This window comes from Limulus polyphemus, unplaced genomic scaffold (assembly GCF_000517525.1).
Source record: "Limulus polyphemus unplaced genomic scaffold, Limulus_polyphemus-2.1.2 Scaffold991, whole genome shotgun sequence".
In the NCBI taxonomy this organism is placed as follows: domain Eukaryota; kingdom Metazoa; phylum Arthropoda; class Merostomata; order Xiphosura; family Limulidae; genus Limulus; species Limulus polyphemus.
In genome coordinates this window covers 206,146-224,001 of record NW_013666601.1, presented here as the reverse complement: position 1 = coordinate 224,001, position 17,856 = coordinate 206,146, and the positions used below count along the sequence as shown (strand labels likewise).

The 17,856-nt window shown below is 32.0% G+C and overlaps 1 protein-coding gene across 4 annotated transcripts in view; it reads left to right on the top strand.

Annotated features, from left to right (window-relative positions):
* Positions 1-17,856, top strand: part of LOC106461580 (oxidation resistance protein 1-like) — a 163,721-nt gene that overhangs the window by 131,642 nt on the left and 14,223 nt on the right. For all 4 annotated transcript variants that reach the window (XM_022388589.1, XM_022388587.1, XM_022388588.1 and 1 more), the window contains 3 exons: positions 1,304-1,414; positions 5,959-6,111; positions 10,731-10,826. In XM_022388589.1, coding sequence (XP_022244297.1) covers positions 1,304-1,414; positions 5,959-6,111; positions 10,731-10,826 — 360 coding nt within the window. The remainder of the gene's footprint in view (positions 1-1,303; positions 1,415-5,958; positions 6,112-10,730; positions 10,827-17,856) is intronic.

Genomic DNA, 17,856 nt, shown 5'->3' with positions numbered 1-17,856 from the left:
GTGGACTTTTGATGTAAAAAAGAATTATTTAAAGCTCTGGATATTACTGTGGTAACCCATAGGATAATGTAAGTGAACTTATCACCGATTCTATTGTGATAAAAAAGTAGAGAAGAAATTATTTGTTTTGTCATTTGCATTCTAAAGTAACCAAACCAACCTATGTGGACTTTTGATGTAAAAAAGAATTATTTAAAGCTCTTTATACAACTGTGGTAACACACAGGGTAACGTAACTGAACTTATCACAAGTTATATTGTGATAACAGAAGAAAGAAGAGAATTATTTAGAGTTTTAGATACAACTATGATATCCAATGACGTAACAAATTTTTGTATGTACGTTAGGCTATTTTGAATACATTATTTTAAAACAAGTGGATTGTGTGCTGTCTGTTTATTCTTGACATTTATCACCAACAAGTCACAGACACCCACTTACACTAAAACCCTGACAGTGAACGAGTATTGAAAATGTAATTCTTATGTGTGAAAATATTGTAAATCTGAAGATCAGTGGGTGTATTTTAAACTTATTTATTTGTTATAAAAATCTTATGATAGAAAACTAAAACCTACACAGTAGATGATGAATGACATCTTTGAGGTGTGGTATTCCTGGTAAAACGATTTTTCCTAACAGGATAGAAAACTGTATTTGTAGATGTTATTTGTTATCTTTCTTGCAAGAATGTCAGTTAATTGCTTATTAGCAGACCCATATCTTACATGCTTTAAAAACAGGGAAAGTTAAAATTTTACTTGAGTAAATCTTGTTGTAAAACAGAGAATTCTGAAAACAACAACTTTGAAAAAATTTACATTTTAACTAAGGGGGTAGCAGGTACATAATATCATCTTGTACTACATATGCCTGTTTTAATTACCCAAATAGGTTGGTTGTACAGAATGCCTGAGTATTATATGATTTTAGGTATTAAAATTTGTGGTTTTATATTTGCTGATATATACTCATCTTTGCCTTTTTTTTTCTGATGTTTGATTTGGAAAAATTGAGGTTGTTTGCTTTCCAGCTGTATGCAACACATGTTGGTAATTTCTTTGATAATGCAGGTTGCCATTTAAAACTTGTTGATCTTGAGTGTATGTCAGATGACAAATCCCACATCTCAGAAATAAACAATCAACATTTACTTTTGGTGTTTAAAACATTGCTTTCTAGGTAGATTTTATTTGAATTTGTGTATTACTTTAAGTGTTAACTAGAGATATCTCTTGTCTAATAAGTATTATGATTATTGTTTTCTAATTCTCTGTTTTTTTTATGAATGTATTTCTTAAGGTTGTGTCAATGAGTGAGGCCCAAAAGCCACAAGAAATAGACCCTGCTGAATTGCCACTCATAGAACTGTTGGAAGAAAGTGATATCCTGACAGAAGAACATTGCAAAAAGGTTAGCTGGAAGGATATTTTTCATATTTTTTGTACTGAAAGGTGCACAGTAACTGTATTTTTCAATATGTAACGTAATTTTAAAATGACAAAAATGTATAACAATGTACATAAAGAAGGTATAATCACCAATGTTAATGAAATTGGAACACTAATTGATATACACAAGATACATTGAATAATTTTTGTATTATTTTAGTTTGGGTGGTTTATTATATGTTGAATAAAATACTTATAATTCTTTTATGTTAAATTTTGATTTCTTTTCAGGAAATATTTCAAAATAGTACTTACAATAAAATCTTCATAAGTCACATATTTTGAATTCACTTTAGTCATATCTTTCATTACATTAACTGAAATTATCTAATTTAAAAGTCAAGGTATTTTTATCTGTATGGAAATTAACTATACATTCATATTCCTTGTGTCCTGCATAATGCCTTTTGTATGTGTTGTGATTCCGCAAAAAACATTTCAAATTTTAACCTTGCCTTAGACATTCATACTATAAATAAATTATGCAAATTTTGGAAATATTGTCATTTAATGTTCATTTATACTTGCTTAAAATTCTGGAAAAAATGTGAATTGGTAATGTTAGATTCCTACTTCTGAAAAGTACTCATTTAAGTTAAAAGTTATAGATACACTTTTCAGGCTAAACAATTGTTTAAAAATCCACACTTTTTTTTCTTATATGTTTTGATAATCCAAATACTTCAAGAATGTTTTGCAATTACTGAGGCAACTAATTTGAATAAGTTTTATTTTTTCACTAATACTGCTGAAACCTTGAAAGCAAGAAATGTGAATCAGATATATGTATATGTACCTTTGAAAGCTCTGGATGTAGGCTTTTTTTTAAGTTGCCAAACAAATCACCCAGAGTAGTTCTTTATGGTTTCAGTTTCTTCTAACTGATTTATTTTGCTTCCCTATTGACATGCTGTACAAGTATAAATATTTACACATAAACATGTACAAGTACTGATATTTGAATTTCTCTGTTGAGCCTGCAATATGAGCCAGTTTGTACTTCGACTTCATATGTCTACGGCTCACAAGTTAATATCATTGACATTTTACATTGGCTCAAAGACAGTAGTTTAAGTGAGTATTTAGGGCTTGTCAGTAAGGAAGTACAGTTGAATGTTGAAGACCAGAAGTAAATTTAAGATTACCATTACAGAGTCTCTATTTATAGCCACTGTGGCTACTCTTGTTTCTAAAGCTTAGCCACAGTTAGCCATAAACTTTCAAGAGAAAAATATAATTATCTAAATGAAAATAAAAATGAAATGAATATCCATTTTTATTCTTAAATCCTGTAATAATTTGAATGTTGTATAGTTGCAAAGGTAAGAATCATAATTAGACTGAATGAGTCATAAACAGCACTATTAATTTTTGAAACTTTATAAAATCAGAATGTATAGCATGAAAACAACTATACATTTTCTCACTTTATTTTAATATTTAAAATATGATGTTTTAGGTATGTGCAGTTTTCACATAACATGTAGTCAAGAAAGTCATTAAGTTAATTTTGTACTGCTTTTCAAAATAGGGTATTGCAGTCACCTGTTGCACTGTCTTTGGTGATACAGTCCTCTGGACTCTCTAATGCATTTTTCCTCATTTTCTTTTACTGGAGTATGAGAGTCTTTACCACTTACCAGTTTCTAGCTGTTGGGGTGGTGGACCATGCAGGTCTGTCCTCCTAAGTGATGAATCATACCACTAAGTTGAGAGTAGGGCAGTGGCATTCTGCAGATGTTGCTTCCTATCACTTCCTATCATGGATCTGATGTACAATTCCAGATGCCACCAGGTTTTGATTGTAGCACTACACCGTATTCCTGTCTATATATCTGACCGATTGTTTTTCCCTACCATGGCATTCCTCCTTTTTACAATCCTCCATATGTATATTCCTGGTGGGTCTGGATTTGGTTGGAGATGGCCCAGTCACAATTAGTATCATTTGTAGATGGTGTGAAGCACTCCGCCATGCCACAAATATATATATATATATATATATATGTATATTATTGCAGTTTGCCCCTCAAGCTGAGACGTACGTTGTACCAACCATCCTCCAGATGTACATTCCTGGTGGGTCTGGTGTTGGTTGGAGATGCTCCAACTAAGTTAGTCCTCACATGTGTGCTACCTAGTATCCTTCCTCCTAATGTGAACTGAATGACAAATGCCCACTGCCATCAGGTTTTAAATTTTAGATGCACCCCAGGTTTGCAGTCCCTCTTCATACCATCTGCTCGATCTGGTGGTGGTAGTAGCTGGATGCAGAAACGTTTTCCCACTTGTGTATGGTTGTATATCCTCCTCTTACTATGGACTCGATATACCATACCCATTTCTGTCATGTTCTGGACCGGAGATGTCATCCTGCAGGAGCTTTCCATCTTTCTATCATCTGCTGGATGTCGGTTCCCGGTGGATTTGGTGTTGGTTGTGTTGGAAATGTGCACAAGTGGAGATGGATTTTGTTATGGAAGCTTGTCTTCCCTACCAATTCCCATTTCGAGGTGAAGAGGTAAGTGATCTTCTACCTAATGGAAATCTGATATACCATTCCAGATACTGCTTGGTGTTGGATGAGGTTCAACTACAACTGCAGCCTGTCACACCCTAGCCACTTGACACCCAGGAGTCCTATTCAGAAGTCATACATATTCTGGGTTTCCTTCATGTTTTTCCATCCTTTATGTTCGCAACATTGTCATAAAAGAGCGAAGAGTATACCTGGATCAGATGTGGTGCAGTCTCTTGCTGAGGTGTGAAGTTTTTTATTTTGGTTCCACACCTCCTGGTCTCTCTTTGGGAGATTCCTAAAGGGAATAATTTTTTTATTGGCCCTCCACCAATTCACTGTGGGATTCTAGCTATTTTGTGAGAGAGGGTAAGACATCATATTAGAAGTTAGCATTTTCCTACACTGAAAATGTATATCCAGTAGATACTTACTACCTCTCACATTTCTCACCCAGCCTCCTCACTGTCAATGATATATGGTGTAGGTCTTCTGACCAATCTTGAAGTGATTAATGAGTGTAGATGTGTAGAGTGCACTTGTTACGATAGGAATGGTGTTGCGATCCTATTGGTGGAAAACTGCTGCATGATCATTAGCATATGGATATCCAGAAGTGGGAGATGGAAAGCTAGTGATGTGCATTGAAAATATTCGGCGATAGGGGCAGTGCTAGTCAAGAAAAGCTATTTTCTGAGAGGAGATAAATATCTATCGGAAATATATTTTCAGTGTAGGAAAATGTTAACTTTTGATTTTTTATTACAAAAATATTCTAATAAAAAATATGGTAGTGGACTTGCAATTAACAGAAAATTTATATAAACTAGGAGTTTTCTGGCCTTATTCATTCAATGAAATAGGTAAAAAAGGAAAAAAGTTTTTTGTTTGTGAGTATGAAGATATGATGATTGGTTTGAATGTTGAGTGAGGTCTCCTCTTCATATTATATGTTTTTCATTTTGACATATAACAACAACACTAATAAATTCTCTCATAGCTTGAGTAGCAAAATTGCACTGGTTGCTTTAATTTTGTAAACAATTATGCACATAAAGCATATTGGCAAGGAGTGAAATGGTATTACTTAAATTTTTTTTATTTCAAAAAAAATATTGTGCTGAACAAAATCAGCTTATGTTAATACATCTTCAATTGTTTTCTTTGATATATCTGTGTGTAAAAGTATAGCCAAATGTATAATATATCTTAAAATAAAATCAGTACTTTGGTTACTGGTTCAGAGTCAACCATAAGACTGGATTTATTTTTATCTATTTGAAGCTGAAGCTGTGTTTTTTAGCCTTTTATTAGTTTAAGTTTAAGGTTATTTATTGGTGATGTTTTTTCTTGTTTTGTTTTTAAATCTTCTGGATGTCAGGTGTTCATGAAAATATGTGGCTGTAGTTACCATTTTGTATGTGTATAAGAAAATTAGCAAATTTTCAGTTTAACTACTGTATGAAGTTCATATATCAACACATTCAAACATCATAAGAAGTGTCTGTGATGATTAAATTATTCTGTTTACACAGATCTTTTGTTCTATGTGTATCGAAAATTTTATAATTGCACGCTGCAAATGCATCTCCCTCAGATGAACATCATTACAATCACTCCTTAATGTGCAAAGGTTAAATTATCTATTCTACATTTTTATATGTCTGCTATTGATAAATTTATGGTAGGAATTATTAAAAAACATATAAAAGTGATTATATTTTGATTTCAAAAACTTGCCTTTAAAGTACATTATACAAACATAATTTTCTTCAATATATCAGCTAGTAAAATGTCAGTATCAGTCATCACTTGTTGTATTCATTTTTTTATTTGATGGTTCATGTTCTTATCTCACAAAAAAAGATTTTAAATGCATGGTGATATACTGATGAATAAAACTTTTCTTGTTACATTATGTATGAAGTGATAGATTTTATATGTTGACTTTGTTCGAAGCTTCCTGTTCATCTTTTTTCATTTTCTAGTTAGCACTGCATCTTCCACCCCGGGCAGAGGGCTATCCATGGACACTCATCTATTCTTCATCCAAGCATGGCTTCAGCCTGAAAACATTGTACCGAGAAATGTTAAAATTTGAAACCCCAGTTATCTTAGTCATTGCTGATACTGAAAAAACTGTAAGTTATAAAACAGTAATTTTATGTTCAGTTACAAATTTGCACATTTATTATAAAAGGTTTAAGAATAGTATCATATTAATAAAACAAACATAAATGTATATATCTTCAGTGTATTTTGTAGAAGGTGAATTCTTGTTACAAAAAGATGAACTTTATAAGGCCTGGTTTAGATTTTGTTGGAACCCTTTTGTACTGTAAGGAGTAATAAGTTATTTGAGGGCATTAATTTAGTTCTAAGGAAATATTGAGTTATTTTCCAATATGGTACATTACCTTCGCTGACATAAATAGCTATTCTCTTTCAGTGCTGCCCTCTATATGCAAAATATTTGTTTGCACATTCCACAAGCCTTGAAGCTCCCATATATAGAATTAACTGATTCCAATGCAAATCATCATGTGACAACCCTCTACAAAAAAGGGTGTGACATTCTCTTTTGATGCATATGACTCCCTCTATTCAATTCTATCAAACTATCACTTCTCGTTTGGCAGTAATCGTGTTGTAACATTTAGTTTGTGCTCTCTTCAAGTGTTTTAATTTATTTCTGTAACTTTGTATTCATTTTTCTTAACCCTTTATTATACATTAGTGATATTTGTCATTTGTTGAGTTATTCCAAATTGGAATTATTTTATGTTTCTACCAGATTATGGAACTTATTTCTTCATTACAAACACGTTTTATTTATTTCTTCTAACACAGTTGTATTTGGTTATTCATTTTGCATTATGAATTCTACATTACCACTTCGGAGGTTGCATGTTGTATCAGCACATTTACACAGGCTTCAGGTCATGGTACTCTGTGGAAAACTTATTGGCTTTACTTCATTGGGAGATTGATCATCCAATGAGTTGACCTTCATCAGGCCTTGCCTTAAGTTTTGGGGCCCACACATTTAGAAATACAGTCTGCTCACTTTGGAAAGATAAGACATTCTACTGTTATGGTTTTTGAATACTTTTATTATTGTTATCTGTAGTTATTTAAGTTCTATAACAAGTTTTGTTAGATTGGTCGATATTCATAGTCCAGTTCAGGTTAGACATTAGACTTAGTTGTATCTTTTCTCCTATACCATTCACTTAGGCTTACCAGGGGTCTTTGTTATTTTAGGATTACGTGTAAGTTATCTTATTGGTATATCAGTCATTTGTTTACCAGTACTGTTTTTCTTCCATACATCATGTCTCATAAGTAGGTTATTGTTAATACACACTTCCTTCATTTTATAAATTCATGTTTATTTAATTTTCGTTATTATTTATCTTTTATACTTCTTCATATTCACTGGGTTTGTGTGGAACCCTTGAGCTAAGATGCTCACTAACTTTTCTCAGTATTATACATACTTATTGTTAGGTTTAGATTTTTATTTTAGTTTAGTGATACCTTTGTCCTGCACTGTTCGATTAGGCTTAACATCTGTGTGTTATTTTAGGTTTACCTGTCGTTCTACTTGCTGGTTAATCACTAATTAAGTTAAACATTTTATTAGCTTAACAAATGTCTATTAATGTCAGTTTGTGTGTGGTTATACTTCTGGGTTAATCGATAGTTAGTATAAATATTTGTTTTCTTCAACACGTTACATGTAATATATATGTTTATTTCCCTACACAATTTCTTAACTTTTCTGATATATATATACATCAGATCCATTACTTGACCATTTCTGTCTTTTTTTTTGAAGCATATCATCAGCACGGGTATGTGGGTAAAGCAGACAGGGATTACTGCCCATCTCTGATGTTCTCTGGTGTTGAGACTCTTCCTACCATGGACCTTATATACAATTTCAGATGTTGCCAGGTGTTGGTTGTAGCACTCTGACATTTCTAAACATATCTTTTGCAGTTTTCCCCTCTGGCTGAGACGTTCCTACCTTCCTCTGGATGTTGGTTCATGGTGGATCTTGTGTTGTTTGGACATAATCCAGCCAAATAAGTCCTCACATATGTTTGACTGGTACCTTCGTCCTATTATGGACTGGACCATAATGCTGCTAAGTTTTGAACTGGAGATGCAACCCCAAATTGTTATCTCTCTTCTTACCATCCACTAGATTTCACTTTCCTGTGGATCTGATGATTGTTGGAATCTGGGTGAAACACATGAATTCCCACATGTGTAATGCTGGGTTCCCTGTTCTTACCACAGACTGGAGGACACATTTCCAATGCCACCAGGTTTTGGACCGGAGATAAATGCCTCCTGAGCTCTCTTTACTTCCTATCATCTATTGGATGTCAGTTTCTGGTGGATCAGATGCTGGTTGTGTGGGAGTTTTGCACATGTAGAGGCAGGTTCTTGGTACGGAAGCTTGTCTCCCCTCCCAGAACCCATTTTTTGACGTGAAAGGTAAATGACCCTCCTCCTACCGTGGACCTGACGTACAATTCCAGATACTGCCAGGTGTTGGTTGAGGTCAAACTCCCATTTACAGTCTGTTGCACCCTAACCACTTGACACCTTTTCCTGCTGAAAATTTTTGGTACCCTCCTTGTTTCCTCCCTTTATGTTTTGGCAACACATTCTGTAAGAGAGAAGAGTATACCTGGTTCAGAAGTGGTGAAGTCTTCCACTTGTGTGTTGTTTTCAATTCTTTACCACACCTCATTTTCTTTCTTTAGGTGCTTTAAAAAGGGGTATCACATTCTCACCGGCCCTCCATTGGTTCAATGTGGGATTCTAGGTTTTTGTGAGAGGAGATAAGATATCTTTAGTGATGGCACAAAGCCAATGGAGATTGAGATTTGCAAGGTGCGCTTGGTCAACAGATAAGTATTAAGTACCGCAAAAATGGGAAATTCTACATTTCTTAAGCCAAACTTAATTAAAAAATCCAACTGTAAGCAAACAAGGAAAAATGGACCATCTCAACATATACAACAAAAACAGTTTACTGATAAACTGTGATTATTCTAAAGCAAGTACTTGACAGCAGCTATTCTGTGGCTTAAGGATAAATCCACAAAAAGTTTGGGTTCCTGTAGCTTATATATGTCAAAAACAAGAAAGAGCAAGATCCTGATGAACTTACCACAACCCTAACCTGACCAAAAAAATAAATGTTTGATAATTATGTGGAGGTTATAAAGATTTCGCATGTGAAATTTAAAACTTTCTGATGCTTAAAAATATTTTTAATCTTAAAATCAAAATTACTTTGCATATTGGATAGTCAACATTCATAAAGAAAAATGCATGAGATAAACATTACTTAAAAATTTTAAAACTTAATGAAAAAAAGTCTGATATTTTTCATACAAAAGCCTTGTAATGTTTACTGATAATCAATTACATATTAAAAGTTATAGTATGAAACTATAACAAGCACAAAATGGTTACGAGGTCAGTCTCTGGGACCAAGCCCATAGTGAGAGAGTTAATGTGTAACAAAAACGTCTGTAAAAAGTAACATTCTTCATCTTTTGGGCCCACTGTAATCATTCCATGGGACCGAGCCTTTAGTGAGAGAATTAATAACAAAAGACCCAGTCAAGATACCCATTACAATATAGTGCTGTATCTCTAGATAACTGAGTTGTGAGAATGAATGAAATAATGAGACTGGACATGAAGAGAAACAGACTTAAACACATTATGTATACATGATTTATTGACACTTGACAATAATTTTTACTGGATCTTTTATTTTCAACTTATCGGGTCAAATTCATGTACCAGACTCTCTAAATCCAATGTTTCTTACTTCACAAGAAATTTCATAGTTACCCAGAAGGACTAGTGCTACCCACATGTGTGTTTGTTCTCATTGAAATGTAGGTGAGGCTGTAACCTTCAGACATCACCTGAACTACCACTGAATATATTGCTGTGAGCATCCTTGTGCAACATGCAGTATTCCAGCAATATCTTCAGATTAGATATTATCTATAAGTGAATAACAAAGGAACAAAATCAGCTAACATGAAATCAACTTAACAACTTTCTTAGTCACATTATGTAAAACCTGTACCTTTACAAAATAAATGTTTAATTCAGAATAATACTAAATATTTTCTGATAGTACAAGAACATAGAAATGCAGTAATGCGTGGTATGTTCTTATTAAAATTTTCACTTAGGTGTGATTTGCGACAGTCTTTCTGATTGTTTGTTTTCATTTTTAAGAAACCTCATACCTGTTAAAGATAACATAAAATTGGTTTATGTAGTATGGTGTAGTGTTCTTATATTAAAATTAAGTAATAGGTTGAACCATCATTCTTTTATATTTTTATTTAAAGAAGGATGACGTTTCGAGCTAGTGCTCTTCATCAGATCGTACAGTTGGTTGTAAACTGTACAATCTGACAAAGAGCACTAGCTCGAAATGTCATCCTTCTTTAGATAAAAATATATAAAAACTTAATGACTGTTCAACCTATTATTCAGTTTTGATATTTTCATCGCCTATGCAGTTTTAACTATATTTGTAGTGTTCTTAAAACTGATTTTTATTTACCCTTTACTACAAACTGAAGTTAATTGGCTAAAAATGATATTGCATTTACTTTTATGTTTATAATACTTTTTAAAGTGATCTGCAGCACTGTTGTTTCTTAAATGTTTAGTTCAGTGTGTTTTATTCTATCCAATCTGCAAGGTTTTTGGTGCCCTGACATCATGTTCATTGAAAATAAGTGAGCATTTCTATGGAACAGGAGAGTCTTTCCTTTTTACATTTTCCCCAGAGTTGAAGGTGAGTCATATCCCAGTTTCTTTAATAAATAGTTCAATTTTTTATGTGTGTGCATTAGATTAAAATGTGAATTTTATTAGTATAAAGTTTTTGCAAAAAGAACTGCTATATTGGACTTGCCAGATGAATGATACTGGCTGTTGGATCTTTCATATTTATCTGTAGCACTTAATGGCTGCATCCATTTTATTGGATGTGGATTGTTAAGTCCTAAACAGTGTAACTGCCAACATGGACCTTTCTGTTTAATACAACACAGTTTGGGAGATTAAGAGATTAATAAAGCAGTTATTAGTATTATAATAGTCATCTTCAATAAAGGTTGGCCATATTTCAAGTATTAATTGTTAACCCTTTCCAGAATGGTTACAATGTATTGCCATTTCTATATTTGCATTAATAAAAATCAATAGCTCATTATCATCACAATATCTGAAATGCAGACATTTCAAACTTGAAGCATTGTAACCTTTGAAAGTTTTTGAATCTAAATTTGATTTTTTTCTTAACTTTACAACTTATAATGAAATAAAAACCAATTGACACATATTGTGCTATTTCACAGTTTGTCTGTAATTGGAGAACTGAAACAGTTTCGCTCATACTTATTGTACTGACTACAGATTCTGTGACCCAAGATTTATCATTTTTAGTTTTTGTTTTATGTCACAAAATAAGTATAAGTCAGATAAAGAGAAGACTGTATTCAACATTTAGGCCAATTTATATATTTTTCTACAACCTCATTATTGCTTTTTATTTATTTCACTCCACTTAACATACACATTTTTCAGTAGTAACAAATACAGTCACATAGCTAATATGTTATGTGTACTCCAGTGCAATGGAAAAAAAACTTGCAGTAAAATAATTTTATATATTTACATATACACTTAAAATGAAAATAGATAGTATATATCTTAAACAATCTTATTTATAAAAGTTACATCCATGCTCCCTATAGAGCTTGTGTACATCTATTTCAAGAATCTCATGCTGGGGTGAAGTCTACTGTAAGACTCATTACTTTTAAACTACCAGTGGGAGGATTTGCAAAGTGTAAAACAACTACAATGAACAAAAGTCAAGGGTACCAATAAAACTAACTTATTACCATTATGTATTGTATAAAGAACCAAAACTGTGATATAGTTAGATTACTTTAAGTTATGTAACCAATGAAAGGGTTTTTATGTAATAATTTAAAAAGATTTACGATTTATGTAAGGAAAATTAAAAATCTGATACTAAAGGAATTTAAAAAATATTTTAAAAGTACTTATGAGTGTGTATGCAAAAGTTTATTAAACTAAATATATGTACGTGTATATACAAATCTTGAAAGAACTCCTAAAACACACACAAAAACAAAATTAATCTCAAATGAAAGAACAAAAATGTTTATCAGCTTTCTAAAATATTAAAATACTCAACAATCAATGTTGTATAATATACAATCAAAATTTTATTCAAAAGCTGATCAACGATCATGTAAAAAAGGCTCTCTACTTGTTTGAACATCCCCTCATGAAGAATGCCTTTTTTACGACCTTTGATTGGTTTTTAAATAAAATTTTAATGAAGAGTGCCTTTTTTATGACCTTTGATTGGTTTTTAAATAAAATTTTAATGAAGAGTGCCTTTTTTACGACCTATGATTGGTTTTAAATAAAATTTTAATTATATATTATACAACATTGATCGTTGAGTATTTTAAATATTTATACAAGTTTCCTTGAATTTTGTCCAGCTTTCTGATACTTGCATGGTAATATATGTCGATATTTAGTATGGGAATTAAAGTGCACTGATGTCACACATCATAATATTGGGCATTTTATAATCATACCAAAATATAACTTGCAATGTATATGTATGTATGTGTGTTTGTTTGTGTGTTTTCATCTAGCATGATACACTGTTATGGATGCTAATATACCTCAAATTAAGGGTGACAGTATTGTACTCAAACTCTCCTTGCAAAAACCTAAAAACTGAACTTTTGAACAGATACATTCATCTTAAGATCAAAAATTCAATCTACATTTTAATTTTTGATTTCCTAATTGACAAAATATAGTGGTAGTATAATTATTGACACAAATATATAGGTAACATTTAAGAAGATCAGATTGGTTTTTTGTATACAAGTGAAAGATTTAGACATATATCAGAGGTAGAGGTTAACTTTTTAAAGCAGTAATAAGAACTTGCTACTTACATGAATAGTTGGTAGCAAAAATATATTATTCACTATCTATTTACACATATCAAAATATGTATATAAATAAAGGGAAAAATATTTTTACTTCTTCATTAGGCCTATAGTATTTGCATTTCTCTTTTTTTTTCACTAAGAGTATAGTAAAATGAACAATATCTACACTATAGATGAAAACCAATATTTTATCAACTCTGATGTGATTTTATTCTATTCTTCAAACTTGTATTAATTCAAATGCACCTTATGCTCCAGGCTTCTTGAACTTTGGATACCTTACAGTCACAACCAAGCTAAAACAAAAACATTTTATTGTGGTACCATCATATTTAAAAGATGTGTACAACTTTGTGTTATATGAAACATGCATGTTCATAAAGGCCTTCAAATTAATCAATAGCTACAGTTCTTGAAATTTGTGTAACTAACACTATAAACAGGGGAGGGTCAAAGTGTGCATGTCATAACATTTTTTCAGAATTGCATTCAAAATTTAATTAAACCACTTTATTATCAGTGTATTTTAATAAACTTGGTATGAAAGTGTAGCTTATAATTTGCAGTTTTATATTATCCAAGTTTTAGTTTCTTAAATTTGAAAAGGAAATATCTAAGAAAATTATTATTCTGCACCTCTGAGTCACATGACATGGGGGTGCTCTGACTTCTCATTTATAATGCCTTCAGATTGTTCAACCAATCAGAAACACATACTAAAGATATTGACAAACCAAGATAAAAAATTTTTAATGATTTACCTTCTTGCTTTACAGAGACATCTTTGTATTTGTTCAACCCACACTGATATGCCACTTCCATATCCTCTGTATTTTAATAATACAGGATATCAATGATAATAGCAATGAGATTGAATCCATTTGGGATTCTATTAGTGGATATAAAGGGAAAAGGCTTTTAGTGAGAATTTGTTACAGACCACCAGATGACACTGATGAAATTAGTGAGAAACTGTACAATGAGATTAATATTTCAGCTGTTAATGAAGTCATAATTATGGGTTATTTTAATTTTAGACGTATACATTGGGAACTGCTAGAGTCAAACTGTGAAAGAGAAAGGTTTTTGGAAACTGTTCAAGATGGCTTTCTTCATCAGTTAGTCAAGGAATCTACTGTAAACAATGCTATTTTAGATATATTGTTCACTTCAAATATAGAAATGATTGAAAGGGTGGATATTGGGGAACATCTGGGTGCAAATGATCATTGCTCTATTAGGTTCAATGTTTTTCTGCGAATTGAGATAAGGAATAGTGATATTTTGGTTACAAGTTTCCAAAAAGCAAATTTTGAAGGGATGCAACAAGAATTATCTGTTGTGAATTGGGCAGCTGAGTTATTTAGAGACACGGACCAGATGTGGAAACGTTTTAAATATTCAAGGTAAACGTATTCCTTATAGAAAGAAAAGGGTAGCTGCAAGTAAAAAAACCAGGTTGGCTCACAAAGAGTATAAGAGAGAAAATTAAAGAAACGCATCATGTAATGGGAGGCCATAGAGGGTAGTCATTTGGAGTTTGACTTTAAATCCATTTACAATTAGATTTATGTTAAATCCAGGTTTACAGTCACGAGTGGAGTACACAAGTCACTAACTCAAGGAAGTTTAAGTTAGAATAAAGAATTGTCTCAGAAACTGAGATTTAAAAACACAAACAACACTTTAATTCAATTTCTTACGATACTCGGCTACACTGAGATTACCGAATGTGTCTGTAAAAACGTTACTGTTAAAATTGCTATATTCTTCAGTCTGAGCAGACAACTGTTCTTCAATTAAACTTTCAGTAATACTCATTAAATACTTTACTGCAACAAATAATTTATCAATTTGACATTCACTTCCTACCTACACTATTCATCTGAGAGTGATAGCATTAATAACTTGCATGGAGCTTGAGCAACAAGTATTGGTAGTTTCTCATAAGACTGACATCTACAGTGAAGTTCTTGGCTATAGTACTGTTGAGTCAGCTAACATCTTCTCTTCATTAGCAGGTTTAGTGACATCTGTTAATGAGCCAGGAGACTTTTGAGCTAAAAACAGGACTTCTTATACTTGTTTTTCAGTATTTCTACGAGTATTCAATTAGCTCTACATGTTAGTTCTTCGAGTAGATCCTTCTTTTCATTGGTTGATGTTCACTTTCTTATCAAACCAAAACTAACTGTTAACTGGTTATAAGCAAATCTTTTAAATTAGCCACCTGTCTTCATGTATCTCTCCCCATCTTCCTACCAAACAAAGTTCCACCAAGAGTTTCTGGTTTCCTTTCTAAGTCTTTGAATAGCATTTGTTTCTTGTCCTTAACAAAGTTAATGTAAACTTTCTCATAGCCTTCTCTTTACTATAGTTGCATTTGTTTGTGTAGATAAGATAAGTAGTTAGTTCTCCATACCATCTGGAATGCATCATAGTTAATACTTGACATATACATTTCCTGTCTAGGTGAAACATAGTTACTTAATGTCTCTTATGCATGCACAATTTTTCTCTATATTGCATATACGTATGTCACACATGAAGTTTTTATAAATTTGTATTTCTTATTCCTAGAAGCATTTGAAAATAATGTAAAATGCCTCAAAATTTATGCTTCAGTCATAAATTTAAGAAACTTAAATTGACTGGTATGATGGGAGATTTAAAAGATTGTGGAAGATCAAGAAAGTTGGCAAAACAGGAAATTATGACATCAAAAAGGATGTATGAGAAAATGTTGGCTGAAAATATAAAAATTAACAGGATTTCTTTAAATACATGAAGGGTAAACAAGATATTAGGATGTGGATAGTACCCTTGAGAGATGATAAAGGAAGGCTTGTATCTGAAGTTTATGAGTATGGTCTGGGTTTTTTAAATTTTTGTTCTTTTTTTTCAGTTTTTACTAATAAAGATGTCAGAATTTAAAATAAAATATATATATATATATATATATAACTTTCTGATAATTGTCAGGTAGAAAAGCTTTTAGTTATATTTCTTAATGGTATAAATATATACTATGTTGTTTTGGGCTTAGGATTCTTCTACAGTAGGTGTCTTTGACTTGTTAGTGATAAATCCAATGATGAATAAACAGCACGCACTTCACTTGTTTTCAAAATAATATATATATTCAGAACAAGGTAACATATGTACAATAAATTATTCAACACTATAGATATTATGGACATATCATAAATACTATATATGTAGTTCTCTCCTTCTTGTCAAATATCCACTTAGGCCTATTCAATTACTTTAGAAGCTTAGTTAACAAGCCAAACTATCTTCTCTATTTCTATTGCACTAATATTTTCTGATCACTTACATTTCTGGTGTGAGTTACTATAATCGTTTAGTCTTATTTCTTCTACGTATATAGTGTTTATGATATGTCCATGATATCTATGGTGTTGAAGAGTTTATTGTAAATATGTTAACTTGTTCTTAATGTATATATTATTTTTAAAACAACTGAAGTGCATGCTGTTTATTCATCATTGAATTTATCGCTATCAAGTCACAGACACAAACTGTCTGCTGTTCCCACTCATCTCACGCTAATTATATCTTTATCACTTAATCGTCTGTCCACCTTCTATATTCTCGACGTCAATGAAATATTAACAAAACTTCCTACTACTTTTACTTCTTATTATAACAAAAGTTAAACAATAATAAAATATTCACTCACAAAAATAAATTAATCACTAATATCTAAACCAAACAGTCTTTTATATCATCACAGAAGATTTAAGCAGTATTACACATCTTGAACAGTTGATAGATGAAAACAAGATTGAACATGATGACTGCATTAATTTTGAGCTTCTTAAGAAAAAATTGGGAAGGTTAAAGAACAGTAAGTCTCCTGGGCCAGATAATATTTCCCCAAGGGTTTTAAAGGAGGTTAAGGATTGGATATGTGAGCCACTCGCTACTATTTTTTGAAAGTTTTTGAATAGTGGGCAGGTACCAGAGGATTGTAAGTTAGCTAATGTCACCCCTCTTTTTTTGAGGAAGGTGATAAAAATTGTCCCAGTAATTATAGGTCATTAGTCTTACATCAGTTGTGGGAAAAGTTGTGGAAAGTCTGATAAAAGATGCTTTGCAAAGACATTAACAAAGTTTAGAATTTTATTTTATAGTCAACATTGTTTCACTAAAAGAAAATCTTTTTACATTCTTTGAAAAGGTTACTGCTTATATAGATGAAGGTAAGGGTGTAAATTTGGTGTATCTGGATTTTCAGAAAGCATTTCACAAGATGGCACATAAAAGGCTTGTAAGAAAATTATCTCAGTAGGTGTGGGGGATATGTTAGCACATTGGATAGAAGAGTGGCTGGATGGAAGAAAGCAGAGGGTTGTTACAAATGGAGTTCAGTCTAACTGGATTAATGTTACAAGTGGGGTGACTCAATCTTAGGACCTTTGCTCTTTTTGATTTACATCAATGACATAGATGAAGGAATGTTCAATAAGTTACTTAAATTTGTAGATGATATTAAGGTCTTGGGTGTTGCTAGCTGTGAAGAGAATGCTGCTTATTTACAAAAGGATTTAGATTATTTAGTTGGGCAAATAAATGGCAAGTGGGTTTTAATTATAATAAGTGTAAGATAATGCATGTGGGCTATCATAATTTGAATTATAAATATAATTTGGATTGGAATAACAGTGTTATGAAAGAAAAGGATCTTGGTCTCCTAAGCCATCCAACCAGTGTGCTGTTTCTAGTGTTAGAGCAATAGGATTTTAGGTTGTATCTACAGAAATATTGAATACAAGTCTAAAGAGGTTA